The sequence below is a fragment of the Crotalus tigris genome, unplaced genomic scaffold, assembly GCF_016545835.1.
Source record: "Crotalus tigris isolate CLP2741 ecotype Arizona unplaced genomic scaffold, ASM1654583v1 scf7180000018371.15429387391:27106975, whole genome shotgun sequence".
NCBI lineage: Eukaryota > Metazoa > Chordata > Lepidosauria > Squamata > Viperidae > Crotalus > Crotalus tigris.
Genome location: NW_024096970.1, coordinates 16816943 through 16834038, shown reverse-complemented (window position 1 = coordinate 16834038; position 17096 = coordinate 16816943). Strand labels below are relative to the sequence as shown.

General features: G+C 38.9%; 2 protein-coding genes across 8 annotated transcripts in view; one reads left to right on the top strand and one right to left on the bottom strand.

The window, feature by feature from the left end:
- Positions 1-5676, bottom strand: part of CEP128 (centrosomal protein 128) — a 205657-nt gene extending 199981 nt beyond the window's left edge. For 3 of the 5 annotated variants that reach the window (XM_039351548.1, XM_039351544.1, XM_039351549.1), the window contains exon 1: positions 5519-5676. The gene's annotated coding sequence lies outside the window, so the exon portion shown is untranslated. Of the gene's footprint in view, positions 1-3662; positions 3781-5195; positions 5494-5518 lie in introns of those variants that run through there. The other 2 variants (XM_039351545.1, XM_039351546.1) reach the window with 2 other exon arrangements.
- Positions 5677-7751: 2075 nt separating this feature from the next.
- The window catches only part of TSHR (thyroid stimulating hormone receptor), a 48727-nt gene continuing 39382 nt past the window's right edge, over positions 7752-17096 (top strand). For all 3 annotated transcript variants that reach the window (XM_039351543.1, XM_039351542.1, XM_039351541.1), the window contains exons 1-2: positions 7752-7901; positions 10338-10566. In XM_039351543.1, coding sequence (XP_039207477.1) covers positions 10391-10566 — 176 coding nt within the window. In that variant the 5' untranslated portion in view covers positions 7752-7901; positions 10338-10390. The remainder of the gene's footprint in view (positions 7902-10337; positions 10567-17096) is intronic.

The following is a 17096-nucleotide window of genomic DNA, read 5'->3' as shown; positions in this document are numbered from 1 at the left end:
TCCAAAATTTGTAAAGTACTAAAAAGCACAGATTTGAGGCATGCCTCAATGTTGAAAAGATGGTGATCAATCACAAGGCTCAATACTATAAAGCCTGTACATTGTATAACCCAGAATGAAAAGTCATATTTGTTTTGTCTTATTTTTGAAAGAGCAAGGATTTCTAACAAACTGAATTTTTCTTCTTTTTATGACCCTATAGGCCCTTAATTCAGAATAAAGTCAGGGTGACTGGATGCAGCTGAGCATTTACTGACCAGATGCCCTTCCTGACACCAACACTGAGTTTGCAGCAGATATTTTTTTTTCTTTGTGCACTAAGTAAGAAACATCTGCTGCTACCTAGGATTGAACTCTCAATCGTTGGAGTGGGAGGCAAGCATCTTCACCACTAGACCACTACACCGCTGAACAAACTGACTGAATATTTACACTGAAATGTCTGAATTTTGACCATTATTCTTCATGGTGTTCACAGGATTCTAGAACAATCATCTTCAAAGCTCTATACTGTAGCAAGGTTATAGAAGGTACTATAGAAGAATCTTTTGTAAGTTTGTTTCTCTTTTTTTAAAATCCCTAACAAGCTATTCTGTTACTAGTATTTTTCAGACTTCCTCAAATCAAATTTTTGCCTTAAAAAAATAACACAGCCCTGGCATTGCTTTTCTTTCCTGCAAATTTGCCACTTCAGTATCGGATTCTCTTAAAATTTGACTTCATTTAGTTTGTACTCTGGCATCAGAATAGTACTGAACCAGACGTCATTAAAGATGAAGCAAGAAAAATATCTCAATATGCAAAAAAAAAAAACCCAAATTAAGTAAAAAAAATCTATTGATATGTTGAAAATAGCTGAAAAAAGCAGAAAGTAAAAAAGTGAAGGGGGAAAGTTGTCAAATACAAAGACAAGGTAGTTATATGAGGGCAATTTGGAAGTAAACCTCTTTTGAGCATGTGCAAGAAATAGGCAGGGATAGCGACGCCCTTCCTATGGCACTGTACGCAGTAGTTCAGTAGGCAGTGAGGAGTGGAAGAAGGTTGTGTTTCAGTTGACTCGTCCACTAGATCAACTAAAAATGAACCAGTTTTTTAAATGAAACAGTGGCTTGTGTCGCACCGCTTCGATGATGACAATGCGCTTCACAATGCTGTTACAGGCAGCTTCATTTCCAGGCAGATTTTTTTGCAGAAGGAATTTTAAAACTTGTAAGATGTTATGACAAGTCCCTCAATTTGAATGGCGATTATGTCAAAAAGTAATGTAATGTTGTGGTTTTCTAATGTGTATAATACAAGTTCTTTATTTGCGAGTGTCTGCATTGATAAGCAAATGGAGGTTTATTTCCAAATTGCCCCCGTATATAAATGCAGATTCAACCATTCATTCAGCCACCATTTAAAGATGCAAGGATATTAAATGAATGAGGGTTATGATCAGCCCTTGGAGTTCTGATTGTCCCAAACCTTCACAGTTACATGATCACAATCTGGGTGCTTGGCAATCCATTTGCAGTTACAACCAGTTGCCAAGCTTCTTGCGGTCACATGATCACCATTTGCAACTTCCATTCCACTTCTCCAGTATGCAAAGAAGAAGCTAGCAGAGAAGATCACAAGTTGCTGAGATAATTCTCCTCTCCCAACCCCTTTGCAACCATACCACAGCAGTCACTTGCATAGCCCTGCACACCCTCCCTGCACAGCATCTCTTGGGTATCCCATACACCTCCTTGACCCTCCTCAACCGAAGCAGCATCTCTGTATACTCTGCACACTCCCTAACCCATTGCTCCCTATCACACACTTTCCCAACCCATGCAATACCTCTTGAGCACTCTTACTCACCCAACCTGGGAAGTACCTCTCACATACCCCCTTGCACCCTTATCCAATCCCATACACCCTCTCCAATTCATGGTGTGGGAAGCCAACAAATCCTGGGATTCAATTAACAACGACAATCAGAACTGCAGGTATCACTAAGCAATATGGCTGGGCTTTATGACCACATCCCTTAGTAATAAAAATTCCTATTCCAATTGTCATTGTTAAGTTGAGCAATACCTGTAAGTAGTGCAAAGACATTACACAGAATAATTGAATAAGAAGTACAAGAGATTTATTGTGAATTCTAGTTCTCAGGAGGTTTTTAAGAAGAGGCCTGACAACTACCTCTCAAAGATGGTGTAATTGCTTTTCCTAAAAAAAAAACTTGGCAACTGAGATGTGTGGCTGTAAGTCCCAGAATTCCCCAGCCAGCACCTTAAAGTTGCCAAATTTGAAAAACACCAAACTAAATGATCCTTTGGTTCCTTTTCAAGTTCACTATGTATTCTATTACAAGTAGTCCTCAACTTACAATGATTCATTTAGTGACTGTCTGAAGTTACAATGTTACCGAAAAAAGTGACTTATGGCCATTTTTCACACCGCTGCAGCATCTCCCATCAAAATTTGATCAAAATTTGGATGCTTAGCAAGTGGTTCATATTTAAGATGGTTGCAGGGATTCATGTGATCACCTTTTGTGACCTTCTGACAAGCAAAGTCAATAGGGAAGCCAGTTTCACTTAACAACCGTGTTAGTAACTTAACAGCTACAGTGATTCACTTAAACAACTGTGGCAAGAAATATTGGAAAATGGGGCAAAATTCACTTCTGTAACTGTCTCATTCAACAACAGAAAGTTTGGGCTTAGTTGTGGTCACCTGTGTTCTTGTTGCCTGACCTTGTTGGGGGTGGGAATGTTTTAAAGGAATATCATAGTAACCGATTGTTTCCAGACTGTTATTGTTACTACTCTCAAGTTTTCAAAGACATACTATACTTCCTCTTACAGCAGTTTTGAAGAATCTTACATATGTAAACATCTGCAATTGTCCAGACATGTAATATCATTATGCACATACATTAAAAGTTGATATTCACATATTATTATGATATAGCAAATAGCAACTTGTCCTAAACATCTGATAATCACTACAGCAAACCCTATCCATGAAGAGAAATTTCTAAAAACTACTATTTTTAGTACAACTCCAAAAACAAAAACTTCATTCAGAACACACATTACTAAACAGCAAAATAAAGTCTCATTACTTCACTGCCAGGAGCAGTATTAAAAGAAAAAGAAAAGTTGGCTGAATCAATCCCATTCATCCAAAAATAAGGCAACCCAGTTAAGAGTGTCTACAGTATCTTTTTTTCTGAAACAGAATTGGACTGATTCTTCCATTTGCTACAACATTATTCTACAGTTTACATTAGTTTATAGATTCACAGAGATAGAAGGGATCATTTTGGCTCTCACTCCATTCCTTCTCCATGTAGAAATTCAAATTAAAGCTTCTTTGAAAGATGGTTGCTAGTCTCTACTTGAGTACCCAGTAAGGGAGAGTTTAGCAGCTCTCTCACCAATGTTCAAAGCCAGAATGCTCTTTCTTTTAATAAAATTTTCATTAACATCCAACCAGAAATTTGCCTTCCTGTTTCTTAAATCTATTATTCAATGCAATAACCCCTACCTTTGATAATTTAGTAAAACAAATTAGTGAAAAGGATAGTATAAAAAATACATGCACCATTACAAATTTTCAGGGTGAAGAAGCTCAAGTAAGCTGTTAATGAACTTCACAATCCTCCAGAACAGTTTACCCACCTTTAAGCACAGAATGTCACAATTAGAAATAAAATATAGACATAATCGTAGGAAAAAAGCCACACCCTAGCAGACTATTAGCAAAAAGACACTTAGGAAACTTCAAGTACAACTTCTTCAAACTTCAGTCAACAGGAAAAAGGAAGTTGAGTCAAACTAAGAACTTAGGGGAAGATTTATATGTGCTGAACCACTTTCAGTTCAGTCAGTATAAAATTAAACAGAATACAACTGTTGAAAAAGTAGGTTGAAAGGGAGCAAGGGAAAGCGTTGTTACAGTAACCAGGACCATACTATATTGTGATTCAGGAGCAATGGATCACACCCATTTTTACCTTTTAAATGTAGAATATCATCAGCCTATAGGCATAGTTCCCATTTCCATCCCAGTACAGCATGAAGTACTATAAAGGTTATCAAACTGTCTCATCTGCCTAGGGAGGGAGGGAGGGAGGGAGGGAGGGAGGGAAGAATTTAAAATCTATTTAATTCAGTGATGATATGCCTTAGACCAGACATGTCAAACTCGTGACATCACGTGACGTCGCACAACGTATCGGGATGGTTTTGCTATTGCTGGCAATGGGGTGGCCGTGGCTTCCGCGTGATGCATCCGGCCCACAGGCCAGCAGTTTGACATTCCTGCCTTAAACAAACATCAACATATACTTTAAGGTATGGCTAGAGCAGAGGTCCACAACCTTTTGGGCACCAGGTACCAGCTCCACGGAGAGAGCTTTTTCTGTGGACTGAAGAGTGCATGGTTTTGTGTGCTGCCTGCATCTTGTGGATGGGGCTTTGCTTGTTTGTGCGGACCGGTTGCTGGCATGCATACACGGATTGGGGATTGGGGACCCCTGTGCTAGAGTACAATTTTTCCAGAAAGCAGGATTAACCCGTCGCACCCAGCATACTGTTAAATAATGCAAAAATTTACCTCTTTTCAAAATTAAGAATAACTCATAGGTTTCAACAGTATCACCTCTTTAACCTAAATCAGTTTGCAGGCTCATTTATAACCACATGGATGGAATATACAACTGAAAGCAGACACACTTAGGAACTGTCACAAAGAGCTAATACAGAATCACATCATATGAGTAGTCTTACATAAAATGAATAAGAGCAAGTGCCAAACTTCTTCCAATCAGGCAGTTAAAAAAAGTTTTAGTTTATAAGCCACATAGTTATTCCAAAAATACATCCTGTATGAAGTTCATGTGCACATACATAATCTGAAGACACTTTTCATTTTCATTTCACTTGAAATCTGCCCTACGTTCCCTTAAGCTCAAGTAAATACCAAGAGAGCTGTGCCTTTACTCATGCACCTCAATCTGTACACCCCATTTTGCTCAATGGCTCTTCCTCCTAACTCTACAGATACTGTACAGAATTGCCGCTTTCCCCAGGGTAAAGTTGCTGAAATTAACAGGGTTTGTTACGAGTCATCGTGGTCAAATTATGGATCGCTTCTTGAGCCCTACCAGATAAGGGTGACAGAAGGAAGAGGCTGGGTAAAACATGAATCACCTTTACTTTTGATGCACGCAATCGAGCTGCATAATTGTTATCCTTTTAAGGTGTTGCAAAGTTTCTTTTGTCCGGATCTTATAAAGACGCTTTCCCGGCCGAATCTCAATCACCCGAAACTCGGGTTCCGCCAATATAAGATCACGATCGATCGCACGATCAAAGGCAATGGATCTCTCTACCCCACGCGTGCGACGAAGACACGGGCGGATGCACCCTCTCTGATTATCTCATTCACACTCGCTGTCATACATCCACACGCTTATTTCCACACTGGGCCCCAGACTCTTCTCTGATCCCGGGATTAACCCGCGCCTTCTCACGTGAGAATAGTTGTCAGGAAAGAAGCATGACTCCCAGATGCCTCCGGCTCCAACTGTCCCAACACCCGCCCGACCGCCGCTATGGCAACTTGAACTAGCCGCCCTGCCACCGAGCGAGAGCGGCCTCGCAAGGCGCCAGTGCCCCTCGGGCGCCTAGCATCCTAGGAATCGTAGTTCGAATGTCCCGAGGCACCGATTGTTTAGAGTCGAGAGAAAACTACAGCTACCAGAATGCTCCGCGACAAGTGGTCTAAGGAACAGTCAAAAGCGCCGTTCCTCGTTGCCGAAGAACCAGTACATCAAGCGGTAATAGGGAGAGACAGGCTGCGCTTGTTTCTTAAAGGCGTAGGCGCTTAATTTCAGCTCTGCGCGGTATTTCCCAGTCAGATTCCTTCCACTTATGTTGGATTACAACTAGCTGTCCCAAAAGCTGAAAAGGGATGACCGGGATTTTATCTCAGCCTGTTTGGAACACACTGGGTAGGAGAAGACTGAAATATACAACCGCATCATAATAGGCCAGAAAGACAAATAAAAGATGATGTTTTTGTTTTAAAATTTTACCTGAAAAATGGGTGGGATGGGCAATGGATGATGCTGGAGTATTTGCTGTAACTCTTATACTTTCTCAGCAATTGCTGGCTTTTCAGTAAGAGGAAGAAGGAAACTTAGAATCTTACAAGCAGACAATTTAAGTAATGTAGTCTGGGAATCCAAATTCCTAAAGCATCCCAGACAATTGGCTGGCCAGCCTTTCTTAAATACACTCAGTGAAGAGCAAAACACCCTGTCTTACATAATTGTTGAAGTGGACACAAATTTCTATTTATCAACAATTAACCCTAACCTTATTTGGCTGTGAGACCAAAACAAATGAAATAAATGGCATAACCCAATGGTGTGTGAAACTCACTGGAGACCAAAAACAGGAATAAACCCCCCCCCTTTCCCCCCTGATATTCAGAGGAAATGTGCCGTCCTTTAACGAGAATCCATTATTAACGAGAATCCATTAGGTCTGGGCCTGCACTGTTGCTTCAATCTCCTTCAGTTGTTTTTTTTTATTTTCAATCCTCAGTTGATTTCTTCAAATCTGTTTAATTTCTCTAAATTCTTCTAAAAATGAATACCCAGACTAGAGCCCAGTATTTCTGGTGGACTGTGACCAATGAAAAATAAAGGAAAACAGTTATTTCCTACAATTTGGAAAAAGGTTAAAATTTAACATTTCCTCCCAAGTAACAGCTAATTTTTTTTCCAATAGCCTATTGTATTCTTACATAGTGTAAACAAATAGTTTTTAAATCCACTGACGTTCTATACTTTGTTTTTTTAAAAAAAATAAATCTTCAATAAGCATCCATGGCAGACTAGGGACCTCTCCCCTGGTCCTATTCTTAACTTCAGGACCTCAACCACACTACAGCCACATAGTTTTTTCTAAAACTTTTGTGGATTACTGTATGCTATGTGTATAGAATCATATCTAGGCTGTAACTTAAATTGTAACTTGGATGGGTCAGGAGAGAACCATGGGAACATAAGTGAAAAATCTTTGCTGTTTATGGGAGGCTACTACTGGGGCATTGTCAGACAGCTTACAAGGATTACAACCACATATGATTCAGAGAGTATGGCAATGGCTGTGTGTGGCCTCACTACACTAATTGAGCTTCATTCAATTTTTTTGCTTCTGAGAAACACAGACTGATTACTTGGACTGGTTCTGCACAGTTCATATGGTTGGCTAGTTTATAGCTTTGGAGATTGAACTGAACTTCACTTCAAGCTAGCTAGTCGTGCAGATTCAGCCTATATAGTTAGATTATGGTTAATGGGTTGGGACAGCCCAGAAAATGGACCCATTGGATAAATCACTGTAAGCATATCATGCAAATGCTTCCGATGAATCACTAACTTTATTTAGCGGAGGTCTTGCATGAACACAGGCTTATTTTTTTTCTAATATTATTGGCCACCTTCAGCACTAAGAAGAATTTAAAAAGTGGAATATAAACAAGTGGATTTGAGCAATAATTAATTTTGAACTAAAGCAAACCGGTAAGGACATATTTTAACACATATTTCTTGGCGGAAAGCTTTCGACTCGGTGCGATCTGGCTAGGTGGCCACTAGATGGCAACCGACCGCCAGCCTTGAAGACGCTGCTGGCACCGATGTTGCTACGGAGTGCCGAGCGGAGAGCCTTCTCTACCTGCCGCTCGGGCAAGTTGCGGCGCCTTGCTGTCCATTACTGATGGGACTTTGGAGGGTTCTCCGCATCTTCTGGCCGGGTGTTCAGAAGGCGCTGGGCGGGAGAAGAGGACGAGAAAAGACTTCATCTTCTTTGAGAGCGACCAACTTCACTGAGTTGCGAGTCACGGTGAGAATCAATAAACAGATTCAATTGCTGTATTCAGGATGGTGTACCCAGGGTTTCTCAGCTTTGGCAACTTTAAGTTGTGTGGACTTCAACTCCCAGAATTCCCCCTCCACTGTACTTAGACTGGGGAATTTTGGTAGTTGAAATCCACACATCTTAAAGTTGCCAAGACTGAGAAACATTGATCTAAAGGGATGGAGAAGTTGGGGAAGGATCTTGCCCCTTAAAATAGAGCTTCTGAAGGCTGGCAAGGGTGTGTATTTCTGGGGGGGGGGGAAGAGAGTTTCCATATGAAGAGTTGCTACAACTCTCAAAGATCCTGGTATAGTTAGAGCAGGGCGGTTTCAGAGGGCCCAGATGACAGCAAGAGGAAGTTCAGCCTGGCAGGTGTCTTCACAATTTCATCTCCCCAAGGGCAGGAAGCTTCACCTAATGACTGTCCAACAGTTATGTAAGCATGAATGCTGCTTGCAAGCCTTAATAAAGGGAAAGAAAAAGGTGCCTTTGAGTATTCCTTGCTGTGATATATCTGGTTGAATTTAATTTTTGATGAGGTCTGTTCAAATATAAGATGCCATTTTCAGAATTTCTAGCCAAAATAGGATAGATGGCATTATACATTGGGGAAGAATGTTGACATTCTCAATTGTGTTTGGAAAAAATATAGAATTTTCCCCCTGATTATTGCTAACATTGAAATGCAAACTATATATGCATTAATAGCTTTTGGTAGCAAACCTATGTTTAAATCTTACAGTTCAGTAACACGAGTTAAATGAAATTGTTTGGGACTGCTCTGTAAATGTAAAAAGTTACAATCATATTCTTTTTTTAAAAAAAAATTAAGATAGTGTTTCTAATTAAAAATGTTCAGTTTTTATCTCTTTTTATTGCCAACAAATGTGATTGTCTTTACAAATAATGAATAAATTTAAAAAGCTGGGCAATTTTTCAAAACTGTTTTCTTCTCCCTTTTTTTAGGTTATTCTATATACAAGAGGCATATAAGAAATTGTTTCCATATGTTAAAGTTTCATGATCTAGTATTAGTTCAAAAAATGATAAAATCCAATTTTATATTTATCACAAAATATATTCTTTATTTTTGCAAATGTCCACTATAAGTGAATTGGAAAGTCTATTTGAGATTTATATCTTCATTAGATTGAGCTATAATTTATATTCATTGTTTTTATTTCATTGGAAATCCCACGTCTCTCCTCTCTTAGTATTCATTCCTATATTTATTTTTATTTATTTATTCAATATTTATATAGCAATTTTCATATAGAAAATTGATAATTGACTTTCTTTCCAGAAATATTTCTGGTTTTCAGAAGTAGTTAGGCAACTAATTAGGTCACTCAATAATTTATTTCTTTAACTTGCAAATCAAATTTTAAATTGTTTATAGTTATTTATATGTTTTGGAAATTTATGCTTTATTCTAAATAACTGCATCTTTGAATATAGTTTTTTTGTTCTATTCTAATGCCGCTAACAATGTTGTTAGATGTTTTATCTGCACATATTCAAACCAACTTGGATCTCTGTTTTATATTTCATTATCTATTCATTCATACATCATGTTTCCTCAAAATGGTACAATCCACGCCATTTTCAAATGTTCAAAATTTTTCAGATTATCAAATACTGGAAGCCTTGAATTTGAAAATAAATAATGCTTGCTTCAGTCTTGCAAAACATTTTATTATTGCATTGTTTAATTTGCAATATATTGCAGATAATTTGTCCATCAGCTTTCTTCCTACAAAGCAAAGGATTTAATCCACAATCCCAAGTATTCTTTATATAGTTTCTAGCTGTTTGATGATCTATATGATAGGTTTTCAATGGCTGGTGTCATAATATCTCAAACAAATACCGCTATGGACAATGTAACACTGTAATCTGACGTCCTCTTTTTATTCTTGAAAAAGCAAGTCTTTCAGATCAGATTTGTGGGAAATGTGCCAAAAGAGACACACTGTGTAAAAAAGAAAATGTTCAAGCCATAGTTAGGCAGTATGGGTATTTTTAGTACAACATACAGAAGATTTGTTCAGCATTCTGGAAGGTCCTTAATTGATTAAAGAGGAACATGCTTCCCAAAAGCCACTGTAGTTGAAACTTACTGTGGTATTTTGGGTGGCCCAGATCTTACTCTAGAATATTTGGGCATATTTTTTATTATTTTTATCTTATTTTTATATCCATTTGATATTAAGACATATTGAAATTAATAAAGAAACAGCATGGTTTTGATGGCTCATTGTATAACGTACTGTATTTTTGTGCGTAGCTTTTTTGCCTTTTTTCTATTTTTGTTTTTAGGGAAAGTGGGAAATAACTAGGTGAATGGGACATTTCTCTAGCTATTCCGGCTTTCTTGTGTTCTCAGGAAAAGGACCTTAATTAATCCCTCTCTTCTTTCAGTTGCAAAAGATTACATAAGATAATGAAGCTGCTGCAGCAGTAGAAACAAGAAGATGCTGTGGCCACTCAAGTTCCTTCAGCTGCTGCTTCTGCTGGAAATGGGCCAGAGAAGTAAAGGCACAGAAGTGTGCCCTTCATCCTTGTGTGATTGTTCTGATTGGGGACGCTATAAAATAACTTGCACGGAGATCAGTTTCATCCCTACATTCCCACAGAGCACACAGACATTGTGAGTACATGATTGCAATACTCAGCATAGTATGAATCCAGCCTAATGAATGTATTAAATGAGATTTGTTGATCCATATTTTAAGGCTGCTGCAATGTTCAGCAGGCTTCAAGTTAAGCTACCTATGAATGTTAGCATATTTTTAATCACGCTTTTTGTCACGCTTTTTGTCTACCAACGGTTATGTTGGTGTTCCCAGTCCAGATCTTGATCCCATTGAAATTACGAAGTCTTTTCTTCTTCATTTTGTTTTCTGATTGATCCCTTCTCTACCATCTCAATTTTAAAGCCAGTGCAAGTTACCAGCTTGAAGCAGACAGTGAAATGTGGGAATAAGAACCTAGAACTTGTATGCACCTCCATAAATGCTGCTGCTTTCATGAGTTACAGACAATGCTTCATATTTTCCAAGAGAATCTAAGCTCTTAGCCCTAATGGAAGTATGAGAATGCTCATTGGGCTCATTGGTCCCTATCTACTGAGAGTTTGGGTTACAATTTTAAGTTAAGTTTGGAAGCCCAGGAAGGAGTATGAGAAGCTGGAGAAGCATCAGGGCAGAAGAGAGGATGTGGAAAGTAAAGGTCAAAGTGTTCGTGGTGGTGGTGGAAGAACTTAGGGCTGTGACTCGTAAACTGAGAAAGTGGTCCCCAACAGATCTCAGGAACAACATCAAAGCTCTCTGTTCATAAAAGTGCAGTACCAGGAATAGCTGAGATATCACACAAAACCTTCAACTCCAAGGCCTCTGTCAGAGAACCCAAGACTTAGGAAGATATACGCCCCTGATAGAGATAAGAGATTTTTTTTTACTAAGGTTCCAGCTTGAAAAACTTGCACTAAAAAAAGATTATTTCACAGCTCAAAACTATGAATTCAAATTCAGATAAAACTGACCAATATCAATCTCAGTCAAACTATAAATATTGTTCATATATGCAAAACAAAACAAAACATGAAATATATGAGCTCTTTATATGTTGGTAGAAGAACATGGCTTCTAGAAGACTGAAATCTTATCTTCCTGAAGCCCTCCTGGAAGACTTTTACCGCTCTTGACTTCCTCCCTGGCTTCAGCTGCTTCACAATTATTCCTATCAGTATTGCTCCTGGAGATGCCTTTACACGTTGATGTATGGGAGAGAGTGGACCACCATAATCTGGCTAATAAAAAAGGAAAATGGAAATAAAGTTTCAAGATCTGTAATGAAACCACCTGGCATAACATTAATGTCATGTGTCTGATTAACGAAACACTTCAAAGAACTTTCAGGCATTTCCCCTCCCCTATTTTGGGGTCATGATTCACATCTTCCAATTAACTTGGAGGCAAAGATTCACTTCCATTTCTTTTTCCCCAGGCTTTCCTTATATTGTCCTCCCCTTTCCCTGTCACCTGATTTAACTCTAAAAATACCAGACAGTTCTGCATATATTGTGAAAGCAAGAATATTCAATATTAGCAACGTTGACAAAGTATGTGACTACTGATTTTAACCTTTTCTTTTCCTATTGGGAAATAAATCAATCTCGCAAGAATGAATAAAATCAAATTTTATTTAAAAAAAACACGATTTTTAAATAAGATAAGATTTTTAAAAATATCTCCTGACTGATCATTATAATTAGAAACTTCATTCAGGATCTGGCTTTATTTAATGATCATATAGCTGCCCGTCTCACAGGCATGAGTGGTGGCATAACAATACAAAACACATTGTAAAAGTCTAAAAATTAAGAAACATTCTATAACTAAAAACACCAATTGCACTGTACAATTAAATACACACTTTCAAAATATATCAGCTGTCAGGAACTTCACTGAGAAAAAGTAAAATCTGAACTCGGGGAACCTTACTCCAAGCTTAAGTATCCAGAGAAATAGGAACCTGAGAGAAGGCGGCTTCTAACATTTGCACAGCAAAATAAATCAAACGTCTAACACAGATACCTGACTAAAAACATTTACCTCTTTCTACAGAAATAAACAAGGCTTTTGGAAACTAATTTTTGTCTAAATTTTCCTCTTTCCCTGGAAATTCCAATCGGTTAATGCTGAGGCTGTGGCACTCCTTTCCTGCCTCAATCCAGCGGCTTCTGTCTCTTAACTTAAAGAAAGCAGTCTTTTTCCTTTCACGACAGGAAGGGAGGGAGAGTGGAGGAGGACCTCTCTATGCTTATAGGTCAAAACCAGTGGTGGGATTCAAATAATTTAACAACCGGTTCTCTGCCCTAATGACCGTTTTAAGTATAAAAAAATGATATACCAAAAGGTAGTTTATTATTTAATGCATTTAAAACTTAAATAAGAACAATAAAAGGGGTACACAAAACTAGAATGTTATAAGAAAGTTTTAAACTATTAATGAAAAAATATTAAATAATACATGACAAAAAACAATAAAACTGTTATTTAAGATATTTTCCATATTGCTTCTTGATTGGCGTGACTTGCAATTTTCTTCACTTTTATCCGAGCATCATCAGCTGTGTGATTTATCCTTAACCATCTTTTCACTGTAGGAGTAGGATCCTATTCCTTTAGAGGTAGGCCAATTAGACTAATTGTCATTATGTTTGATATATTAGAAACAGGTAACATCTCTTCTCTGAACATATTATGTTCATCTTAGGTATTGCTCAAGTAGAAAAAATATGATTCAAACTATATGTATAAACTACATCAGTGTCAGTATTTAGAAATAAGGTATTTTACGAATAAAGGATAAATATATATAATCTCAGAGCATATAAAGTACCAATAATGGAAGTTACATGGCAACATATCATAGCTATGAAAAATGGTCATAACTTAAGTTACTTTTTTTAAAGCCATTCATTAAATGAATGGTTGTAAGTTGTGAACTACCTGTATAGAAGTTATCTCTGACTAAATTGGTGTTTAGTGTATGCAATTATATACCTCTGGGCTAAAACCAATGTTTCTGGAATAATAGCTCATGAAATCTCTGCTACTTATAACAGTTTACTCCTTAAAATGACAAAATTGCTTAACTAAGTAAGCATTTGCTATATGAAATCACAGGTTGCTGCCACTGAATGCTATTTGCCATCTGAAATAACACCTGTCACTTAAGCAGTGCTTATTATATTAAAATAGTAAACTAAACTTTGATATATGAAATTGAAATTCTGCTATTTAAATTTAAATCATAGGGGGAGGTAGGGGGAAACTGCCCACGTGCCCCGCAACCACTTACTGTGCTGGAGGGCCCCAGCAGCCAGGCCTTCCATGTCCCAATATCTGTCATGCCTCGCCTGTGGCTTCTCCCACTTTCTTCTTCCTCCTCCCTTGAGCAGCCAGAAGCTGGTCTTTGGAAACAAAGCCCCGAAGCGATTGGGTGGGGTGAAAATGACTCCCTTTGCTTCTGGACCAGCTCCAAAATGGCCAGACTAGCATGCATTCACATGCCTCCAATCCCTTCCTGGCTGCAATCTGGCTTTTGGAGGCACATGAACACACGCTAGTCTATTTTCTCAAAAAAAAACAGGGTTTTTTCCCGCTCCTGGCAGTGAAAACCCTCCCCCTTACTTGAGATCAGTTTTTTTTTCCTCCTCTCTCCTTGACTTTTTGCTGCCAGACAATCCGGCAGCGAACAGCCAATGGGAGCGGAGAAAAAAACCTTGATCCCAAGTAAGATGGAGGATTAGAATCCTTCCCATTCTGCTGCATCAAATAAAACAGTCTGGCAGAGAACAGCCAAAGGGAGCAGAGAAAACCCCCCCTCCCCCAATCCCATGTAAGGTGGAGGGTTTTCTCTGTCACACTTTTTAAACTTTAAAGTTTAGTTGCTGCAGAATGCGGATCCTTCCCATTCTGCTGCATCAAGTAAAACAGTGTCATGCCTCTGTCAGAGCCTGAATCTGCAGAGGAAAATGAGCTGGAATGGGACCCTATGGAGATTGAGAGAGAGGTATCTGTGGCTTCAGAGGAATATGGGGAAGAGCAGGCAGAGGCAGGCCAGGGCCCTTCAGGAGTGGGACAGAAGGAACAGGAGAGACAGAGTTCAGGCAATGAGCAAGGGCCACCCCCACCTGATCCTAGAGCACAGAGAGTGAAGGAGGGAATAACACAGGCAGACTCAACTACTCGGGAGGAGAGTGTCCCTCCTCTCTCCACAAGGCACACTTGGAAACAGATTTAAGAAGACACTGTGGGGAGAGGCATTTGTCAGGAACAAATGCTGATTCCTTGGAAGTTTTGTGTGTGTTGTTGCTGATCTCTTGTTCTGTGACTTCTGCTTGGAAACCCGGAAACTCTGACCATTGGACTGGCTGACAACATTGCTTGGATGTTTAAAGATCTCGGACTGTATTTTGGCTTCCCTTTTGAGACTGCTCAGGCAAGCATGTAGTCACACAGACTCGTTAGGTTTATGATGTATGTGTCATTCTTTCTTATCTCTGTGGCCTTGAGTAAATTCCTCTCCTAATCAGACTGTATGTGAAACTACTTGCAGCCAGAGGTGTGTGTGTCTTCCTTTGTTTGGAGGCTTGCCAGAAACGTGGGAGCATTTGGGGAAAATTGCATTTCCTCTGTGCTGTGCCTTGGGTCATCACAAACAGTCTGGCAGTGAACAGCCTTGGAAAGCAGAGAAAAACCCTGATCCCACGTGAGATAGAGGATTTTTAAAACTTTCTTTAAAGTTTACTTGCTGCAGAATGCGGATCCTTCCCATTCTGCATCAAGTAGAACAGTCTAGCAGTGAACAGCCTAGGAGAGTGGAATAAAAAAAAACCCAGTCTCACGTAAGGTGGAGGATTTTCACTGTCAGGAGCAGGGAAAAAAACTATTTTTTTTTTTAGGTGCCAGACTAGCGTGCATTCACGTGCATCCAACCGCCTTGCTTGCTGCAAAGCCAGATTGCAGCAAGCAAGGCGGTTGGAGGCATGTAAATGCACGCTACTCTGACCATTTCTGGGCTGGTTCTCCGAACTCAAAATAAATTAGGTACCGGTTCTGCCAAACCGGTCCAAACCGGCTGAATCCCACCACTGGTCAAAACTCCTGTTTTCATCCATGTGAACATGTGTTCAGGCTCAGATGCTGGCTGGAATGTGAACGATCTGAGAAGCTGCCTGCCAAGACTCGGACTTACTGAAAAATGGAAGCTTGGAAATTAATTTTTTAAAATTTCAATTGATTTATATGGATGGTTTACGTCTTTCCCTATGGATTTTGATTTCTTTTCAATACAACTGATTTTTTTTTACCCTTTATGGTTATGTATGTTTAAGCATACATTTAAAAAAAAAGTGCTGATCTTCCCCAATTTCTGATAACGTAGGTAAAGATTTAAGATGTTCTTTCATTGTTCTGTAGACTAAATCAAGAAGGGATATAACTGTAAATATCAATCTTGGGGGAAGATCAGCACTTTTTACAGTTACGGATAGTCCTTGACTTACGACCACAATTGAGCCCAACATTTCTGTTGCTAAGCGAGGCAACTGTTAAGTGAATTTTGTCCCATTTTATGACTTTTCTTGCTATGGTCGCTAAGTGAAGCATTGCAGTTGTCAAGTTAGTAACATGGTTGTTAAGTGAACCTGACTTCCTTCATTGACTTTGCTTGTCAGAAGGTTGCAAAAAGTGATCACGTGACCCTGGGACATTGCAACCATCATAAATATGAGTCATTTGCCAAGCACCTGAATTTTGGTCACTGGACCATAGGGATGCTGCAATGGTCATAAGTGTGAAAAACAGTCATAAATCACTTTTTCAGTGCCGTTGTAACTTTGAACAGTCACTAAATGAACTGTTATAAGTAGAGGATTAGTACTTGCCTTGGTTTGCCATACCTATGGGACAGGTTGTTGCAGGAGACTTAATCACAGAAATGCAGGTTGTAGGTGTGTTTTGTTTTTCTGTATCAATTAGAGATCACACACCTTTGCTTTACCCTCTTGTGACTGTTGGCTTCACTTTGATTAGCTCCATTGATTGGAATCACTGATTCCACCTGCAATTAGCCGTTCCGTTCTCTATGTCAACAGTGTAGCAGACACTAGTCATCTGTGTTGGCAAACTTAGTAGTCAATTAGTAAGCGACTGATAGTAGTAGTAAAAGTAATTTACTAATTTACTGTTGTTATTAATTGACTACTTGGTAATTACTCCTTGAACTTGAAGGCTTTGCTGGCTAGTATCTGAAAAATGAATAATAAGATAATATCCAAGACTTGATTCTGGGTGAGCAAATTAATCAAGTGTAAACTACTGATACTTGGTTGGATTAAGCAAGCGGAATAAATCTCTTTCAGCTGTTTTTTTGAGTTTCAAAATTAGTCAAGGATCACAAGATAGGGAGGTGAGGTTGGTGTGATTTGCCCAAATCTATAGAACTGAAAGCTCTGCTTTATCGCTTACCAATTTTCTCGGTTTTATTGCTGTGTGTGCAGTGCAAGGACAGGAATTCTGAAATTTCACTGCTCGCATTAGCTAAGTCATATCACATCTCAGGTCCCTGGAGCGATCTGTGCTATGGCTTTAAAAACAGTTGCCTTCG